Below are 21,844 nucleotides of genomic sequence, written 5' to 3' on the forward strand. Positions count from 1 at the left end.
ATTAGCCCATCAATGTTTTTTTACTGTAGTTTCAACAAACACATTTGGAAAAAAGAGCCCATGTACCTGGATTGAATGAGTCTTTTTTAAATTTACTTTAATACAAGTAAAACACAATTCAAGGGAAAATGTATTGTTTTTCCAACTGGTAGGGATACAAAGAGCAAAGAAACAGGAACCCAGTCCTTCAGTGAGATGATTGACATTGGACCTGTTATTCAGTTACATTTAGCCATCTAAGGGCCTGATGTGGGAAATCAGGCCCTAAGTTTGGACTTAGCAGGCTAAATGGTGCCTTTGCATATTTGGCAGCAATCATTGGCTGCCACTTAGCTGGCTAATTTTTTAATCCAGCTAAAACCAGGGGTACTCAAGGGCAGAACCACTTATCCGGTTAACTTAGCCTGATAAACACCAATATTCAACATTACTCGGCTTAGTTAGCTTGATTAGACTGGGAAAGCTTTTCGATTGCCCTAAAGTTAGGTAGATAAACATATCCGTATAGGAAGTATATTCAGCAGCACAGCTATGATAGACAGAAAAGTTCATCCAGTTAATTTAGGCAGCCAGAGAGCGATCGGTATTGGGCCCGCTATTTATCAAAGATGAAGGCCTTCATTGTATCTTGGAGAAAGACCTGTTCAATGAACCACAGTTTACGGTCCTAGAATAGCAAAGCTCAATGGAACCCAGGGTGTAGCTACCTGGGCTGCATTGAAGCCCAGCTTGACATCCGCCCCATGCTGGGCTTCCCCGCATATCCATCCCAATTGCAGGGCAGCTCTGAGTGGATGGCTGGGAAGGGCTGGCACTAGTTCTATGGTGACAGCCGATTGAATTGCTTCCTGCTGAGCAATAGGGGAATGGTGATCCACAGTGCCCTGACCTTAAGAAGCTAAGTCTTAACTAACTTTTCCTCCTTTACACTCAATTTTTTGACACCCCCCCCCCCTCCCCTCCTTACCACTTGCCTTTCCTGTAGTGGGGAAATACCTCATCACCATGCTTTTTGCCAGATAAACAAGTTCATAGCTGCTAAAGGGAAGAGGCATGGCCATGCTCAACCTCCAATGGACAAAATATTCCACATTGGAACGAAAGAGGTAAAATAGGCGCATGACATATACACCATCAAGCTTAACGGGTAACAAACTGGTGTAAATTATGATAGCACATCAGCATCTGCTAGGAGGTGGGGAGCCCCCAAGCTTGTCACCAACATCCCCAGCAGCAAAGACTTGCCACCCGATGTTCTGTGTTGATGAGAGCTAAAGTGATCGTAATATACTTTTATTGCTCTGCAGTCTGGCCTAAAGTATAACATTTTAAAGAATCGATATTTTCCATGTATTAATAAAGGATAAAACTTGTTTTCACACTGCACATTTTAAAGATAATCCCCATATTATTTTCCAGCAGCCCCTTGCCTCAAATGGGTACATAGACTATAGGAGTTGGGTGGTAGGTCTTCCAAGGTCAAGGTTGCAACCATGCATGTAAGCTTGCAAGTGTTGAGGAAAATGAATATACTATATAAAAAGGTAGGCGAGGTAACAGGGAATGAGAGAATTTTGGAGGTCAGATATACTTAGGAAATATGTTAATTATATGCACTTTTTTTTTTTACAACCATTTGTAACATATAGATAGGGACATTCTTTTTCAGTTTTGTTTTTTTGTCTGGAAATTTCAATTTTAGAACAAAAAAGAAATCAGTGGAAAAATTACTTTTCCACTGGTTTTTCTACTGACTTTTTTTTTGCTGTAACACTGAAATTCCCAGCCAAAATAAAATAAAAACGGAAAATGAAGGTCCCTAGTAGGAAGCCTAGTTTTAAACATCATGCTTAGGGCTAAGGTTCCCATATACAAACTACACGTGGACTTCAGGTGAATTTTCACAGCAGCATAGGTATGCACATTTACAGCTGCTAGGGAGCAGGTATAAATGTTCACACAAACATTTACATGCATACTTTCAAAAATCAAAAGTATGCATGAATGAATGAATGAATTCACAAAACGATATTTAATGAAAAAATTGAATGGTTTAATGCTGCTTTGCATTTTCATGCTCCACAGCGAAACTTGCGTTCCCGCAGGCAAGGGACTTTTAACGATCCTGTCCCCCAAATTAGCACATTTAAATACAGTAAGAGAAAGAGCATATCCCTTGCAGGTCCAGGGTTATGGAATGCACTACCACTAGAATTAAGGCTAGAAGTGAATTCACAGACTTTCAAAAAGAAATTGAAAACGTGGCTATTCCTGCAAGCTTTTATGTGACGAGTTCAGTATCGATGAAGGCATTATGTTTCTTTTTAGTTTAGTTTTTAACTTATTTTAATTATATTTAATTATGTTTTTTACAATATATTGTGGGGGGTTTTTTGTTTTTTTTTCTTTTATGCCATTTTAGATTAGTTTCGATATTTCATTTAGTTGCTAATGGTTATTTTATGAATGTTTTTATATTTATTTTGTTATACTCTGTACATTTGATGTAAACCAGTGTGAAGCTACTACGAATATTGGTATACAAAAATAAATAAATAAATAAATATTCACTCCAATTCTCACCCCAAGAACTCTTCTTTCAAGTTTGTGTAAAAGTACACGATATTGTTTCTGTAAATTCAACCCCAGGGGTAATGTTCAAGAAACCGATTTACACACGTAAAACCATATTATATGCATAAATGCTTTTGAAAATTACCCCCTTAATCCACTAACAGAGATGCCAAGTTTCAGACCCTTGCAGATCCTATAGGACTGCAAGCTTATTTTCAAAGGGAAACTCCTCAAGGAGGTTCCCTTTGAAAATTTCTGGCCCAGCAAGATTCATGGATATTTCAAGTGCAACTCCCTGTAGGAAATATGGAAGGGAAGTTAGAAATCAACTTCCTTCATATTCTTTGCCTGAAACATCCTGGCCATGCCCATTTTCCTAAAGGACCTCACTATTCCATAGATCACAAAAAATTTCATCCAAAATGTCTTGCATACACATAGCACAATTTTATACAATCAGAAGGAAAAATATTTTTAAAATATAATATACTTAATGACAAAGCACATGGGACGCGGGTGAAAAAGGGTAGACTCAGGAGTAATCTAAGGAAATATTTCTTTAGAGAGAGAGTGGTGGATGCATGAAACAGCCTCCCATGAAGGTGGCGGAGAGAACTGTATCTACATTCAAGAAAGTATGGTACAAGCAACGGGGATCTCTGAGGGAGTGGTAGGGATTGTAAAGACAGGCAGACTGGATAGGCCATATGGTGTTTTTCTGCCATATGTGAATCGGTTATTTACTCTTTCGGATAGTAGAAAGACTAGGGGGCACTCCATGAAGTTAGCATGGGGCACATTTAAAACTAATCGGAGAAAGTTCTTTTTCACTCAACGCACAATTAAACTCTGGAATTTGTTGCCAGAGGATGTGGTTAGTGCAGTTAGTGTAGCTGTGTTTAAAAAAGGATTGGATAAGTTCTTGGAGGAGAAGTCCATTACCTGCTATTAATTAAGTTGACTTAGAAAATAGCCACTGCTATTACTAGCAATGGTAACATGGAATAGACTTAGTTTTTGGCCCATACCAAATGGTGGAAGAATGTCTGCTGATGGTTGGGTAGTTGCTGTCATGTTGGCAGGAGGCAGGAATAAAAGTAGGAGGAGTATGATTTTTTTTTCTTTCTTGGCTGCTCTGACGTGGCCAGTAACTCCTCCACCCACAGTCTTATTTTATTTTTATTATCTTGTTATAATGTATGATTACTTTTATGTCACATCTTCTAGAAAGGCAAAACAGCTGAGCCATCTACTGGGTTCTAAGCAGTGTGGATCCACGTTGTCCTGATGGCCATTGACAGCACTGGGAGACTAGAATAAGCTGTTCAAGCGATTGAGAGACTGTCACTCCAGACGAGCTTGGCTGCTACACAGGGTAATGGCAGAATGGGTGTGACTGAAGGTAAAAGACATCCATTGTGGGTGACCCACTGGTGTGGCAGGGATCCCGGTTGATGGCGGCACTCTGACAGATGATGCCTGAAGTGTAGTCTGTGTAATGAGACAGAGTGACTGGACTACCCAGGTGTCAAGTAGTGTGGTTTTGTACTGTTTGTTTGCTCGGGCATGGTTACATGTTTGTATAGGATAGTACAGCTACAGCCCATGATAACATTATGGCGATCATTTTCAGCCAATAAGTCACATAAAACCTGGCTGTTTTAAAATTGTCCCGGACTCGATGCATGCATACGTCTATGTGCACTGACTGAGGAGAGGCAGGCAGAGTTGGCACTTTTTGATTTTAAAATGTATGCACAGAAGTGGTCATGCACGAGTTATGCCCTCTGAGGCACATGAGTGAATGTGTGCCAATTAGCTGAGTATTTTGAAAACAAACTTACATTGTGGTATTCCCTTTGAAACTACCCTGAAAAGTGCATGCACAATGTACACACAGACTTTACTGCTATGTGCCCTGTTAGAAATTACCCTCCCTGTGTCTGTGCGGATTTGTTGTGTACTAATATGGGTATAAGGTTGGTGAAGGAGGATGTGTGTGGGGGGGGGGGGGAGGCCAATATGTTATACTATTTCAAGTTTTTAAAAACACCTCTTCCTAAGCCAGACTCGCTACCATAAATTACAATAAAGCTGGCTACTTCTAGGCTTATCCTTCTTATATCCCATCGCAGGTGCAATAGTGATGTGTACACTATGAACACAAACAACTGAAGGAGATTAAAATATCAGGTGTGGCCATAATCAAAATTCTAAAAATGCACAAATGCGAGAAATGAATCTATTATGAAAAAAAAGCAATGAGGACAGCAATAAGACAACGAGAGGAAGCATCAGTCAGGAGGTCTGCGTGTGGCGCTAGTACTGCTGTTTTAGCCCTTGCTTCTTGATAGATTTTGCTTTGATGAAATGTACAGAACATTGATTCTGATTCTGCTGGATTGAGCAACAGAAACAATCAATTTCGGAGAATACATCCAAACAGTCCCGCTCAATCTTCCCATTCCAGAGGCGAAGAAAAGGAAAAAAAAAAAAAAAAGACTACAACACATCAAGGAGACCCTTCAGAAAGCAGGAGATTTATAGCCAAGTAGAGATATAACTTCTGACAGGCAGAAATGTTCTCTGTCAAAAGGACAGTCTGAAGCACCCACTCAATGCCAGCATAAGACATCTGGGCTAGAGAACTGTGCCAGCAACAAACTGGAAGTATATCAAAACAAATTAATGCACAGGAACCATGAGGAGACCAAAAGGGCTTGATTTTGGTTGACTTTCCGCATTTTGTGATCAAGGTTGGATTAAAATGTTGGTTGCCACTGTTAAAAGTGATCTATTGAGGGAGGACTGGAATGAAAATCATTGTATTTCTGGTTCCTTAATGGATTGGTGCACAGTCTGGAACTCCGTGTTAAAAATGTCTCCTGAGGTTCAGGGACATGCACTTCACACAATTTATATTTTCTCTAGTCTGTTCTAGGGAAACACTTGCAATTTTCCTGATAGTATAAACCAGATGATAGGATCTTTAATTCCGATTTTTTTTTGATTTGAGGTTGTTGACCCCAGCTAATATTCACCTGTCTCTCAACCAGCTCTGTTTACTGTTTGGTTCTAGGATTGCAGTCATAAAGACATCCAAGAAAAACAAGATTTTGATCCATGCATTACTAAGTGTGGCAAGGAAACCTATCCTTCACTGTTGGCAGGTATATAGGCTTCCCTTAGTTGAATTTCCATTACAATCAGCCATGGGTCTTAAGAGCACGGACCACTTATGATGTAATAATCAAAAGCTTTTACACAGATAAGCATCAGCATCAAAAAGTAGTTTGACTATTTCCCCCTCCCGCCAACCATATGCAGGTAAAAGTTTCACAACATGCAGGCTTTTTCCCTTACAAGAGAGTCAACAGATTTAGACTGGTGCAGTGAAAGTATGCACATAGATTTCATTTTGAAATTCCCCACCCACACACACACACATACATACTTTCATGCATGCACACATGTTGTACCAGCATCTTATGCACTGGCTGCATTTTCAAAGTACCCATGGACTGCAGACTTCACGAGGAAAGGAAAATGACTCCCCAGTCTATTGTAAAAGGACAGAAGCTCATAAGTATAACAAGTTCTTGGTGTTCTTAACAGATGAATAGATAAGGCATGTAATTTTCATTTCTGTGTACCCTAGGCACTCATTGACACCATCCAAATGTGCATAAGGAGAGTAGTTTTCAAGCAGCCCACACAGCATGCTATGTGTCGACTTTACTGGCTATCTTCATAGTGAACGTAGGCGCAGGCTTTTAAAGTTAGGAGGATAACTTTCAAACAAATGTGGGAGGCAGCATGTACGCAGGTATATCACCGCAAGCAGATATATGCAAGCATTTTATAAGCCGCATGTATGATATATGCACATTTTCTAAAATATGCATATCTCTAGCCCGCAAATATACACCCATACGTAAGCTTATGCGCGAATACATGCAATGCGTTGAATCTACATATATAAATGCATTGAATGCGCATAGTTTTCTTACCTATTTTAAAAATATACACTCGAAAGTAAAATAGGATTTACTCATGCAAATCAGCCAATTTTAAAACATGCACGCATAAATGAAAGGAACCAGCTTAGCAATTAGTCCGCCCGACCCTTCTCCAGGTCATCGAGACTTTCCTGGTTCTTTGGCGGGAGCTTCCCCCATTTCTCCCAGACCTCCCTCCCAGTCTACACTCTGCAACAAACACGTTGAATACCACTTATGCCAGATAATTAATTAGCAGGTGTAAAAATAAGCAAGCAAGATGGTAAAGGTATGAACATAAGAACATAAGATAATATGCCGTGCTGGGTCAGACCAAGGGTCCATCAAGCCCAGTATATTGTTTTCAAGAGTGGCCAATCCAAGTCACGAGTACTGGTACCCAAATATTAAATAAATCTCAAGCTACTATTGCTTATTAATTAATAGCAGTTTATGGATTTTTCCTCTAGGAACTTATCCAAAACTTTTTTAAACCCAGTTACACTAAGCATCTTTTAAAATAACGACTGGCGCATGTACGTGTTGGCCCTGCCACAGAACGCCCCCTTAGACTACCCCGGTTTTGTGCACAAATGTGAAAATACATGCACATTTTTTATTTTTATAAACTATGGAATACGTGAGTAGAAGCTAACCAAGTTTTGAAAGTTTACCTCATGCATGCAAGTCACAACTTTGCCCCAACTCTGTCCCACAAAACACCTTTCTGTGCACATAAAGGGATATGCAAAACCAGATTAAGCAGGTATTTTAATGTGCATTGAGTCTGAGTCAATTTTAGAACAGCCATTTATGTACATAAAACTGAGTTTTAAGTGCATAAATGGCTTTGCAAATAAACCTGAGTATGTCTGTCTCCTTACTATTTGGCTTATGACTACTTCCCTACTTTGCTGTCTGATAGGTTCAATACTATATGCAGACTTTTTTCCTTGTTAACAAAATCTATTACCAAAAGTTTTTTAAAATGTTGGTTACTACCTTGGTTTCAGGAAAAAATAAGGTATTTTAGTGGTTGTGATACCTTTTATTGGGTCAAGAAAGCAAACATTTTGTATTGTTCCATTAAAATATTTCACGGCATCCAAAGTTTCTTACTGATGCAGGTTGCTGTACACTAGCAGGCCAATGCAATATCACCCATGTAAAAATGTACGTTCAAACTGGGCGCACAGTCACCTCTCCTGGGCATGCGATGCAATATGTTAATGAGCTGCCGTGCTATAAGGGATGCGCTATATACAACCTGTGCATCCCTAGCGCTCAAGCATCAGGTGCCCAGGAGACATTGCTGTGCAGCACAACAGCATCGGGTGCGCAGCTGCTGACCTGGCCAGAGCTCCCGCCCCACTCCCCAGCAGGGCTGTTCCCGATTGTCAGTGAATGGACCAATCAGCGCTGTGAAGAAGTGAACAAATGAATTTTTAAGTGGTAGCACCTTCCCTCTATGAGTCACCGGAGCCACCAAGCACTGCTCAAGCCTGCGACCCCAAGCCGGCCAGAAGATAGCACTCACCTCTCTGTTTGAACGGCAGGGTAGCCACCGAACTGTCCTCCCCCAGAAATGTTTTTTTTCAAGACTTTATTTTTGCATGATGGTGCTTTCTGTGGTTCCTCTGCTTAGTACTGCAATGTTACTAATAGGAGGAACAACAGAAAGCATCATTTTTGTTTTGGTGATTGAGTCCTTGAGCCTTAACCCCAGCTCCCAGGCTGGCATAAAACTTGCCACGTTACAATGGATGCGTTGGCCTCATGGGAATTTTTTTTAATCGCAGGGTAATAGTTAATAGCCTCATCTACATGCAGTTTACATGTGATGAGCACTATTAGCTGCGTGCTGGTATGGATACCCGTTTTCGACGCACTAATCCCTGGGTTGTGTCAGGAGTTATTTTAGCACAACCGAAACACGAGTCCAATCACGTGTTAAGCAGTGCGCTTGTCCGAGCACACGTTATTGCATTGACCTCTAGGTAATTAAGGGGCCAATATTCAAAAACCCCTAAAAAAGGTAACTTATCTTGCTAAGGTTTGTTGGATAACTTTAATTGCGGATGTTTACCCCACTGAATATCCTGGATAACTTAGCCAGTTAATTTTAGCAAGATAACCCCTTGATTCATCATTTTGCTATAAATTTCGCAGGCCTAACACCCCTGATAAGAAAAAGGGGAGTGGTTAGGCTAATTTTCTGATTACCGCATCTCACAGAGAGAGAGAGTAATCAAATCTATGTTTCTTTCAGCGCTCTGAATTACACCCAGTCTTCACAGCTGTCTCCTGTGATGTTCGTACACGTGATGGTGTATCTTAAGCTGACCCTCAAAGCCTTACCCCCCCGACACTCACCCCGAATTTAAAGGACTCCCGTATCAGTGATATAAAATAGTAAACTGACCCATTTGTCTAATACTGAGGCTCCGAATAAAGGAGCTTTTGGCCCAAAAATCAGCTGGCAATTTATTCTATAATTCTGGACCCACTACATAAAACCATCTCTCTCTTGACCCTAGCATACTGAAGGAGTAGTCAACAGGTTTGCAACAAAGATCACAACGCCATAACTGGCTAACAGAGCTTTAATAAATCATGCATACAAGAAGGCATAAGCCCATGAACCATAGACTAATAATTAAATATTAAAATTGAAATTAAAGACCTGGATCATGATTAATGGTGTGAAACAAGGGATGGCAAAAGTCCAATTTGTATAGTGTCTAGCAACTGTAATTGTCTGAGTGGAATGTGGATTTCTTCTGTTTTCTTGTTTTTATATTTGAATTTTATTATTGTACACCGCTTTGAGCAATTTAATTTAAATCAGAAAAGCAGTCTACAAAGGTTATTAAATAAATAAATCTAAGCGGTTATATTTGAATACAGGCAGTTAGGTTAAAAGTTATCTGGCAGTGCTGCTGTCTGATCAATGTTGGGTACTGCCGGGATAATGGTACAACCGTACTGTGATCCTGGAGCAAGATTGGTCTTTCCTCAGGTACTGGGTAGAAGGTAAGGAAGGTGGGGAATAAATAGGTTATCGGTTTTACATTGAGAAAATGTCACCTGGCTGGGGAATGGGTGGGGAGAGATCATCATGGCTCACGAGACTTATTTTCAAAATAACACTTGAGGATGTTTGAGGGGCTCAGCCTGGCACATTGTGTATATATTGGCTGGGACTCGGGAAATCAGGTGCAGGCCTGTATGGGACTTTTTATTTTATTTTATATTTTAAGTGTATGGCAACTTAACTGGCTAAATTCAAAATTATCCAGCCAAACGTGGTTGGATAACTTTAGGACGGCTCTGAGGCACTCCTAATGTTATCCAGCTAACTTAGGCCTAAATTCATCATTCTGCTCTATTTAACATATTTATAGCAGAATGATGAGCCGCACGAAAAAAAAAAAAGGGGCAGGGGAGGTGAAATTGTGCAGCCGCACCGCACCATATCGCCCCAGAAACACCCATTGAAAAGGTGGTGTTAATTCTGGCGCTACTGCCCGCAGCGGTACCGGGATTAAAATGTTAACTCACAACTTATCTGGCTAAATGTCGTTGAATATTGACCTCTAAATAATTACCTCAAATAGTACAAATATTAACTAGAAGGGCTAAATGTATAATGCTTGATGCTCCGTGGCTTGACTTAAGAGTTTAGTTACGGGGACTTTCCAGGTTATGCTACTATCCCTGCTGGGCGCCATATGCTTTTTCCCCAAAAAACTACTATAGCTAAAACCACTGCAGTATAAATAGAATAAATAATGGGGTTGACTCAGGGATATTAAATTCACCACTCTAAGAAAGTAATTACTTCATAACTCACTTGTCACTCCAGAAATAATTGGTCTGGGCTCTGTGGTAGAATAAATATTGTATCTATTATAGGTGCATGTTGCAGCCTTGTAGGTATGTAGATAATATATGTGTGGTGTCAGCGTGTGCTAAAGCAGGATACGTTTCGGTTTCGAGGAGACAAAACGCACACAAAACACTGTGATAGTTCTAGTTCCCACCCTTAGCAGTAATATGCTTTTGTGCAAAAGCCCCTGTATCTTACAAAATGAATGGGTAGAGTTTGATTTTCCACCATTTGTTCCACAAATCAGTTAGCGACAAGAAGCCAGGTGTTCCCTGCACCGTTCCAGCTCCCTAGGAATGGCATCGTACTGCAATATGTGATGTACTGCGATGCTCCTTTTTCTAATTGCCTTATACATTATAGATGAATTTGCTATAAAACTAAAGAAAAAAAATATATGCCTAACTTCATTTTAGTGAAAAAAGTTGTCTATTCCTACTGAAGTTCAGGGTTTTTTTTTTTTTGTTTTGTTTTTTTTAAACAGCATATTTGATTTATTCTTTGAAGATGTCTGGCCAGGCTCCAGCTCTCTCATTTAGATTGCATGCTGAATGCTCAGAGCGGGGCACTTTATGACACTTCTGCATGTGGCATAGATGGTAATTGCTTTATTTATATCTTTATGTGTACAAATAAGCATGACTATGCCACAAAAATATTTCCACTTTTCTGCTTTCCTTCCTGCCACAAACACTAAAAAAAATCACAAACACAGCTGTAAATATGCTCTCTGCTGTCAGGAACAGGTGGTGCTAATGGGTCTTAAGTGTTTCTACAGAGGGAGAGGTTTGCAACCAACAGTAAATTAACATTATATTTCTGGTACTCAAAATCTTACATTTTATAGCACTGTACAAAGAGATATTTTCTTAATTTAAGATCTATACAAGATGTTTTCATGCCCATCAAGTTTGTTTATTGTTTTCCATAAAATCTAGGGCCTAATTTTAACTCATTTCTATTGAGCATCCTATTTTTTTCCATTCATTTCATTACTTTGCATTGGAATTACATTCATGCTGGCAAGCAGTAAATATTTGTTATGGTCATGATATGAAAATTAACAGGCAGATACTCAAAAACTTGCTAGGCGAGTTAATTACTGCCAGTTATCTTCAGCTGAATTTAACCAGCCGGGTTTTCAGTTGGGATTTTCAGCTAAATCTAGCCAGACAAAATTGAACTTAGCTGGATTTAGTGCAGCTGGGGTCCCCCGGCTAAAAACCTTAGTGCTGAAATAGTTAAATTATTTATTGCCTGCTCTATCCATAATTTTAATAATTATATAACCAAATAATAATAATAATAATAATAACCAAAAATGCCCCCATTTCTTACACCTAACTATTTCTGATGTATATAATACCTAATTCTCTGATGTATATAATACCACTAATTCTGTATACAATTCCATGTATATAATACCACTAATACTGTAAAATGTTGTTACTTCTTGTTTAATGCCCCTGCGGCTTGTTCTCTATCCCTCTATGCTTTTCTCTCGTTCACCCCTCCCAAGTTCCATTGCCCTGTTATAATATAATTTCCTGCTCTGCCTTTAATATGTGAACCGGTGTGATGTCCCCACTAACGCCGGTATATAAAAGTTTTAAATAAATAAATAAATAAATAAATAAATAAATTTTAGGCGGGTCACAATAAATGTACACAATCAAAATAAAACACAGAGCATACAACTAAAAAATAAACAAAAAAAAAAGCATGACTATCAAAATACACAATGCTCCCGCTCCTATACCAGCCCGACCATGTTTCATCAGTATTACAATAAAGCAGGACTTAGGACATAACAAAACTGTTGGCATTGTAGCTGGCATATCTCATGCAGACAGTCCCTAAGTAACAGACTGTACTAGCCAATGAAGCAGGAAAAAATAAATAAGCCTATACAGTCAAAGAGATATACTAAAAAACTAATCGTGGATAAATAATATCAAGCCTACTCACTGAAAGCTCATGTAAATAAGAGCTAAAACGAACTATGGAGCACGCAAGATTTCAACTCCTCAGAGAGTGCATTCCATAGCAAGGGGCCAGCAACATTGAATAAGCGTTCGTGAAACTCGGATGCCCTAATAAGTCGAACTGATAGAACATCTAAGAAGCTTTGAAAAAAAGAGCACAGCAAATGAGAAGGATGGTAGATTTTTAAGACCATATTGAAACAATGGGTGCTAAGCCGTTCATCACTTTATAAACTGGAATCAAAATCTTGAACTAAATTCTCTACACAGGTGTAATGTGTCCACACACACAGAGATGCCTACCTATTGTGCTGAATAACCCTGATAACTTATCATTTTCCATTTTATAAAATATTGATCTCTTTATGTGGATCAGCAGATATTGAAACACATGAAAAAGCCCCTTTGAAAATAAACCTCAGTATGAGTAAAACTATGCACGCTGTTTGACAGTGCATGTACGTTTTGCCTCTATTAAAAGAAAGGTGAAGTTAGGTCAGGGGAGTGAACGTATGTGCAGTGATTACATTTTGAAATCAATGGGGTAGATTTTCAAAGGGGTATGCGCGTAAGATACGCGCATACCCCCCGAAAACCTACCCCAAAACCCCCTGCACGCACCGAGCCTATTTTGCAAAGGCTCGGCGGCACGCGCAAGCTCCGGGACGCGCGTAAGTCCCAGGGCTTGCAAAAAGGGGCGGTCGGGGCGTGGCCGGGGCGTGGTTAGGGATCGGGGGCGTGTCCGGGGGGCGTGTGGGCGGTCAGGGGGCATGGCCGAGTGCCCCGACACAGCGGCCTGTGTCGGGGCCTGCCTCGCCGGCGCGCGTAAGTTACTACTGCCCGGAGGCAGTAGTAACTTCTCCGATAAAGGTGTGGGGGGGTCTAGATAGGGCCGGGGGGGTGGGTTAGGTAGGGGAAGGGAAGGGAAGGGAAGGGAGGGTAGAAAGAAAGTTCCCTCCGAGGCCGCTCCAATTTCGGAGCGGCCTCGGAGGAAACGGGCAGCGCGCGCAGGGCTTGGCGTGCGCAAGTTGCACAAATGTGCACCCCCTTGCGCACGCCGACCCCAGATTTTATAAGATACGCGCGTATCTTATAAAATCCAGCGTACTTTTGTTCGCGCCTGGTGCGCGAACAAAAGTACGCGCGCGCGTAAATTTATAAAATCTACCCCATTGTGCATACTTTCTGTCATGGACTTTGCCACTGCATCAATGCATCCACAGCTTGTGCACCAGAAATGGGGAGATTCCCTTTTAAAATGAGCTTGCAGGCTAGTTGGGCAGCTTGAATATTATCCCTTAAATGGTCCAACGCTCTACTACTTTGAAATGTGTCAGATATTAACATATGATCCGTGACCTGCAGAGATGCAGGAAATATACAAAAAGGTATTATCTCCGCAGGCCAGAGCCATGAGCTGGCATTCATCACTCAAAAACTGAACCAAACCAGGTAGATTTCAGGTCAGCTTTCAGTCTGATGGAAATTTCAGGTTTTCCACAAATTCCCTGAGGAAACTCACATTTATTCTCCTGTGATGCTGGGCAAAATCCAAAATTAATCTATAAAAAATAACTGGAGCCAGATACAGCAATTCTAAGAAATTGGTCTTGGAATTTTTTGAAGATCTGAAGCAGATCGTGCTGGAAAGGGTGCTTTTCTTTGAAAAATGTTCAAATCTGACAAATCTGCTGAATGTTTTTCAGATTCACTGAATTGTGAGCAAATTCCCCCAGAGGTTTGCCCATCTCTGTTCACGGGCTATCTGCAGTACTTTCTGAGGCCAATATTTAGTGGACAAGTTATCCAACTAAAGTCAAGCAGATAACTTGTCCAGGTTTAAATCAATATTCACCCTAATATTTAGGCTGAATAAAAAAAAGCTGCCACAAAGCTGTAGATGCAGTGTTTCAAGACCTCCAGCCACTGCTGGAAGCCAGTGTGGGACAGAGCGCATGCCTCGTTTCAAATCCTGCCCCCTGCTGGTGAAGGCGCTTGCTACCTTCTCATCCACCAACCAGCCAAAGTGCCTGCTGTCTGATGCTGCGAATGTGTCCGAAGCAGGCCCTGCCCATTAGAAGCAATTCCCGGCAGGATCCCCAGCCCTGAACAAAAGCAGAAGTGCAGTGCTGCAGAACATGGGAGCCTCAGTAAGCAGCTGCCAAAGGAGAGACGAGAAGCCTGAAGGATGAATCTGTTGCAGCGCGGAGGGGGAGATTCTCAGCGGCGGGGCTGGTGAGAGGGAAATGCTATCATAGGCAGCATCATTGACCAAACCAAACTATTTCTTTTAATATTTAAATATTATAACTAAATAGACCACAGGTTTCTTTTTTCATCCTACAGTACATACCATGGGACTCTTGTCTTCAAAAATCAACAAATACCTTATTAATTGGCTGACTTGTATATTTATCTGAATCTTATGAGTACTAATATTTATTAATGGATCTACCTATGTGAATGCAGAATTGCACATCTAGCAAAATATAATTAGGAAAATAACTAAGAAAAGTACGCAACAGTCTTCCCCTTACTTTTGAGATTGAGACCCATGTATTTATAGGCCCTAAAATATAAAATGTTTACTTATTTATCAATGATCTGAAAACAGCTGAAGGCGCTGAACATAATCTACATACAGCACATCATCTAAAATATAAAACAACCAATAAATAGTAATCCATAAAACACTAAATACATAAGAACATAAGCACATGCCATACTGGGTCAGACCAAGGGTCCATCAAGCCCAGCATCCTGTGTCCAACAGTGGCCAATCCAGGCCATAAGAACCTGGCAAGAACCCAAAAAGTAAGTCTATTACAATCCATAATAATTAAAAATAGTATATATATATATATATATATATATATATATATATATATATATAAGGCAGCATCAATGCAATCCATAGAATCAGATAATAAATGTCTGTTGTTGATTTTTTTAGTACAACATTCAGCCAGCTTTTAAAACGCAACTGCGAACTGCCACAATTCATTACAAAATAAGTCTTCATCAAGGAATTACTAAACACCCTGGCCAAATCATGATGCCATAGAAATCTACAGAAGCCCCTTATATTGCACCATGACTGCCATGGCGTTAGAAAGAAAAAAAAAAAAGATCCTTGACAATAGCTTTTAGAGAAGCCTGAATAAATCACTGTTATGATGATGATATGCCAGAACACCGTTGATTTGAATGTTAATTGGTTCAGACGGATGCTATACCAAGATTAACCGAATGACTGTTGGTTCTTACCATAGATTATCAGGCAACCAGGTATCTTCCTCTAGATCCAGAAAGGCCTCTAACTGTGGCGTCAGTCTGCTGTTATATTTTAGAGATTTCATCTGCAGCATGAAAAGGCCAAGGCAGAATTTTGCTCCCATTTCTTCCAGCTCTTTGGTTCCAAGTTGAATGCCCTGTCAGAAAAAAAGTTAAATGCATTTTTGAATAGAACAGCCATTTTATTTTTATTATTAGGAGTTCAAATCTGAGCCCCATACATCAGTTAGAAAAGGGAGGGTAAAGAATGCAATTCAAAAGCAGACTTTCAATTTACCCTCAAGACCAATATTGGTGTCAGTACTAACGGTCATGTGCAGGAGACACAAAATATCCATAACAGAGTATAAAAAAAAAGGTTTGGACAAGTTTCTGGAGGACGGGCCCACAAATGTATTTATTAACCAGATAGACTTTGATTTCTCTACATTTGAATGCTTGCAGAGAGCAACATTTATTTATTTATTTGTTTTACGGAAATGTATACAAAGTTCAAGGCGGCTCACAGTATAAAACTTTAAGGATGTACTGGGTACTTCCAGGTGACCCAGCCTGACCACTGCTGGAGAAAAGATAGTGGGCTCCGTAGACCAGCATGGCATTTCTTATCTTTTTATATTATCATAAGGCAATTAGAAGAATATTGGACATGATAAAGCTCTAGTTTTTAAACTACATAACCATGTCAGAGTCTTCCCTAAACAGAAGGATGCCTTTATATGGGAGACTAGCAAAACTAAACAAAAAAAACCAGTTATCAAAATCAAATAAAATATGTAGGGCTTGTATCACTGTGGGACTAAAATTATGAAGTTAGAGCTATCGTTTATATTATATTTTATCATCAACCCAAATTGCTAGTCAAGGAATGTATTGTTAGTCCAACAAAAAGATATCACCTTCTGCAGTTCTTTTGTTAATTGATCTTCATGTCCATGCATTCAAATGGACTCATACAGAAACCACACTACTTCACATTTTTGTAAGGTACACACATATCTCATTCTAGGAAGAATATCGCGTGGTGATGCACGTTTTGCTTGTTTAAATTGGGTCATTGATTCTTCCAGAACACTTCATTTCACTGGCATATGTACAGCAAACAGTCTTTGTGGAACCATATTCTGAACCACTAATTACTCTGAAATTCAGTAACAGTACAGGAAAGGAAACAAAATAATATTTTAGACAAAGAACTGAAAAACAAAAAACAAAAAAATAATATTCCTTCCATTCAATTACTTGGCAAAAAAATATATCACAGGGACACAAGAAAAGAGGATACATTTTATTTTAAACTTACAGTATATAGAAATATGACAGCAGGAAAAAAACCATACGGTCTATCTATTCTGCCCATCCATACCAACTGCTCAGCTCTTTATTCCCTACCGTTTCCTGAGAGCGGGAGTGCGCAAAAGCGGGGAGGTGCGAGCCAGTCGTCATTAAAGAAATAGGTGCTGGGCTGAGCCTGGATCCCTGGAGGAAATGAGAAGATAACCACTTCATAGGAGGGGCTGCCAGAGCATAATAGCTTCCTCTTAGTGGAGCTACGTATTTGTTTGGGCGTGCGTTTTGGATGCGCTAATCCCCTTATTGAATCGGGTGTTAGTCTAACGCATCTAAAACGTGCATCCAACGTCAGATGAACCTGTGCACTACGCTGAGCATATTTTATTGCATTGGCCGCTGAAAGAGGCAAGCCTGAGGGACTCAATGGGAGATGGGGCCAGAGCGTCTCCAAGACCTCAGGCAGATGGTAGAGGAAAGGAAACCTTAAAGCGTTTTTGCATGCCTGGCCAGTGCTATGATTTATTTTTCATTTTTTTTTATTCCCTCGCTGTGTTTCGTCCAAGTTGTGAGCTACCGAAAAACATGCTGTTGTGATTTTTTTTTTCCACCCTGCTCAATCTGCCTTATCTCCACCAGGGTCTCTCACAATTCTACCATCCTATTCCCAACTGTTTCTCAATCCACCCACTCCGTCCTCACCAGACTCTCTCCTCAGCCTCAGCATAGCACCAGCCAACTCCCCACAATAAAAATGATGGGAGGCTTAGCGACCCCAAAATAACACCTCCCACCCCAGCTCTTGTGCTCTTTTACCCCTTCTCTCTTCACCCTCTGCCCAGCACCAGCACCCTCCTGTCACCCTCTCTCTCCTCCCCTAACATAGGTCCAGCACATTATCCGGCCCCAGCTCTTTCTCTCTCTGGCCCCACTCGCTCTTTGAAGAGTTTCCTTTTGAAAATGAGCTTGCAGGCCTGAAAGCACAACGAACCTGTGGGCCCTGCAAACTCCACACATAGTTTGAAAATTGGCTCTCCAGTGTACAAAATGTTCTCACTGCATCTCTCCCTCGCTCTGACAGAAAATTCTCAATATGGCCAAATGTTTACAAAAGTATTACTGTAAGCCATGGAAGTAAAGCCTTGAAGTAGACATGGGAGGAGGGATTTGATTTTAGTGCTTTTCAACCGAGGCTGAAAGCACAATACAGTAGCAGTGATCCAATCCATCTGTTTGTCTGGGAACAAAAGAACTTTCATACGGATGTAAACTTTGGGAGAAGCCTGAACACAGACCTGGCACCTCTCTTATTAAAAATGACCTCAATACAATAGGGTAAGATCATTTTCCATACTGTCAAATTTGAAAAGCATTTGAAAATCCATACATAAGTAGTTTTTCCTTCCTTTCTTCTTTAGATAAATACTGGACTAGGCACATTTGAAGATGTTGCCCTTGCTTTGCATTAAAAAGAAAAAAAAAAGTATTCCCTGATTTTAAAACTGTAGAAAATTAGAGCAGTTCCTTTCTGGGCTTAGTATTTCGAATAGCACTTCCTGGCACAAAATCTCTAGTGACATAGTAAGTTTTATCAAATGAGAGTGATTTCATTCCAAACTATTGTTTCGCAACATTTAATTAAGAATGAAGGATTACACAGAGATCAGGATATCACAAATGGGATAATGTACCAAGACAATAACTGACCATAAGAAAAAAGATACAATACGTATCAACAGATGCTGGTGAATGGGAAAAATAAAAGGCATTTAAAAGTAGGAAATATCTCATAATGATTGCACATCAAAATGTTAACTTCTAAATAAAAGCTAAAAAAAAAAAATGTTTGCAGAAGAGCAAAAGATCAGAGTTTCAATATCCTGTATAAGAAAGTAATGGTAGTATAAGCTTTTCAATAAACAAAAGAATTTTTAAGGTACAGCTTTATAGAGGGTGAATTCTATGAGTTCTGGGAAACTCCAGAGCAAACCAGGACTAGCATGCACAATCCTAAAAGATCTGTCAGACGCCCAAGTCATGGCTCAGAGATTTTCTTTTATTATATTTGTTACAAATTAAGCCATTCTTTCCACACATTGCTGGGAATTTGACAGATTCTTCTGTTTACTAATCAGTAACTTATGCAATAACCTAACCACTTTAAAGAGGATTCATACTGCAAACATGGATTCCAGTTAAGAACACAAATTCTTGAAAGACCAAAATTACTTGATGAAAAAGTGTGCTTTAATTTAATGACATTTCCTTCTTAAAAGTGGTTTAGCTTGTGGTCGTAATATTTAAGTGATGGAGCCTAAGAAAAGCAGGGAGACTCTGAAGTGAAAACCCCCCAAGAATCCTTCCACATTTTTAAAGGGTTCTGGTTTCCTAAGGAGAAATGAAGCAAGACAGTAAAAGAAAGTTTTGCTTACCGTAAACGGTGTTTTCCGTAGATAGCAGGATGAATTAGCTATGCCGCATGGGTGATGTCGTAAGGGCGGAGCTAGGCAGAAAAGCCTCAGAAAGCTTCAGGCGTTTTTGCTCTACTGGGCATTCGTGGGAGTTCCCGCGTGAACGAGCCTTCCAGAAGTCTCCTCAGTTCATATCCAGTCAAAAAGATATCCAGGGCATAAAACGATGCTGTCCAGGGAGGAAGGGTGGGAGCATATGGCTAATTCATTCTGCTATCTATGGAAAGCAACATTTACGGTAAGCAATAAGCAGGCTGAATTAGCTGTGCTGCATGGGGAGTCCCAAGCTGAGGGCTGTGAAAATTATAGACGCCACTGTGGACAGCATCTGCCTGGATGATAAACGGTGTAACACTGCCCTTCCCATTGAGCCATATGACTTTGCCAGTTCATCTAGGCAGTAGTGAGATGTCAATGTGTGGATGGATGATCATGTGGCTGCTTTGCAGATGTCCTCAATGGGTACATTTCCCAAATGCGCTAGCAAAGCTGCTATCACTCTGATCTGGTGCACCTTTATAGGATGGGACAGAGTAAGGAATTTTGCCGCATACAATGTTGTATGAAGGATGTAATTCAATTAGAGAGAGTTCTCTTTGGAACTGATATCCCCAATCTATTTGGGTCATATGAAACGAAAAGCTGATAATATTGTCTATGACTGTGCATCCATTGTTTATAATAGGCCAAGGCTCTTTTGCAATCCAGCGAATGTAACTGCCTCTTCTGCTCATGCTTATGCAGTTTTGGAAAGAAGGTGGGAAGCGTAATAGACTGATTTAAGTGAAATGCGGAGACCACCTTTGGGAAGAACTTTGGATGGGTTCAGAAGATTACTTTGTCATGGGAGAATTGTAGTTACCTACACCAAAGCCTGCAGTTAGCTTAGTCTTCTTACCAAAGTGATTGTCACTAAAAGATGACTTTCCATGTGAGAAACTTGAGTTCAGCATTGTCCAAGAGTTTGAATGGTGCTACTGCTTCCATTAATCCCTGCAAGACTGTGTTTTATAAGGGAGGTTGTAAGTGCATAAGTCCTTTCATGAATCGACTGATGAGTGGATGTTGAGATATGAGATTTCCCTCCTCTGAGGCATGATAAGTGGCTATCGCGCTTAGTTGGACATGAATGGAAGAGGTTTCAAGGCCTCTGCTGAATAGGTAGTGGAGGTAATCTAGCAATAGATGAGGTTCACATGTAAATGGGTCTAGGAGTGTCCTTCATACTATCTGGTATAGCAGTCCCATTTAAAGGAATAGTTATGTCATGTGGATGATTTCCTTGACTAGACTAAGACGTCTTCAACCTTGGATGATAGATGGAAGTGTGCTAGCATTCAGTATTCAGTTTCTAAGTCATGAGATTGAGAGCAGGCTGCAAGGAGTGGTGCAACAATCCCCCCTCCTGAGTGAGCAAGGAGGGATCCATTCCCAGACTTTACAGGGAGGCCTGCTGAAAGTTGCATGCAATATGCATACCATGGTTACCTGGGCCATGCTGGGGCTATAAAAATCATCTTGGCCTGGTCTCACATACATTTTGCACAGCTCTTGGAATTGGAGGGCAGATGTATAGAAGTCCCTGGAACCAAGAAATTAGGAAACCATCTGGTGCTTCCCTGTAATAGCTCAGATAGTGGGAATAAGTCTATCAAGGCCATCACAATTGATGAAAGAAATGGTCTGCTACTGTCTGAGAAAGTCCTTTTGAGTGGTCAGAAAACTATGCTGAGTCTATCTGCTTCTGTCTTTGCAATCTCCAGAAGATAGACTGCTTGCAGGCTTTCGTGGTTGACCTTTTCTCAGTTCCAGTTGGCTAGAGTTTTCTTGCAGGGGATCCAAGAACCCGTTTCCCCTTATTTGTTGAGGTAATACATTGTGACTTGATTGTTGGTATAGATCTTTATATACTGACCGTGGAGCTTGTGCCAGAAAACCTTGAGGGTGTGACGCATCGCTCTTAACTTTAGCAGATTTATTTGACAATGTGACTCTTGGAATGACCATAAACCCTGTGTGGAGGCATCTGTGGTGAATATATGCTGATATAGTTGTGGATGAAGCAAGAGTCCTGATTCTAATACTCCTGGGCATAGCCACCACTTGATAAATGATTTCATGAAGTTGGTTATGATCACTTGTGAAGACAGAAACTGAAGGAACTGATTTCATTGCATTCTCAAACCTCATTGCAGCTGCCTCATGTGAGGTGAGTCAAGGGAACTGCATGGGTTATCACTGCCAGATGGCCTAGTAAGGTGAGAATGAGAAGTGCGGGTGCCTTCGACTGTAACTGGACAACTGTTGCTAGATTCCGAAGTTTTGGGCTCTGTCGTTTGGGAG

At 40.4% G+C, this 21,844-nt stretch overlaps 1 protein-coding gene across 5 annotated transcripts in view; it reads right to left on the minus strand.

Annotated features, from left to right (window-relative positions):
- AGBL1 (ATP/GTP binding protein like 1) overlaps window positions 1–21,844 on the minus strand; it is a 712,193-nt gene that overhangs the window by 391,451 nt on the left and 298,898 nt on the right. For all 5 annotated transcript variants that reach the window (XM_029574654.1, XM_029574650.1, XM_029574652.1 and 2 more), the window contains one exon: window positions 15,714–15,877. In XM_029574654.1, coding sequence (XP_029430514.1) covers window positions 15,714–15,877 — 164 coding nt within the window. The remainder of the gene's footprint in view (window positions 1–15,713; window positions 15,878–21,844) is intronic.

The sequence above is a fragment of the Rhinatrema bivittatum genome, chromosome 13, assembly GCF_901001135.1.
Source record: "Rhinatrema bivittatum chromosome 13, aRhiBiv1.1, whole genome shotgun sequence".
Classification (NCBI taxonomy): domain Eukaryota; kingdom Metazoa; phylum Chordata; class Amphibia; order Gymnophiona; family Rhinatrematidae; genus Rhinatrema; species Rhinatrema bivittatum.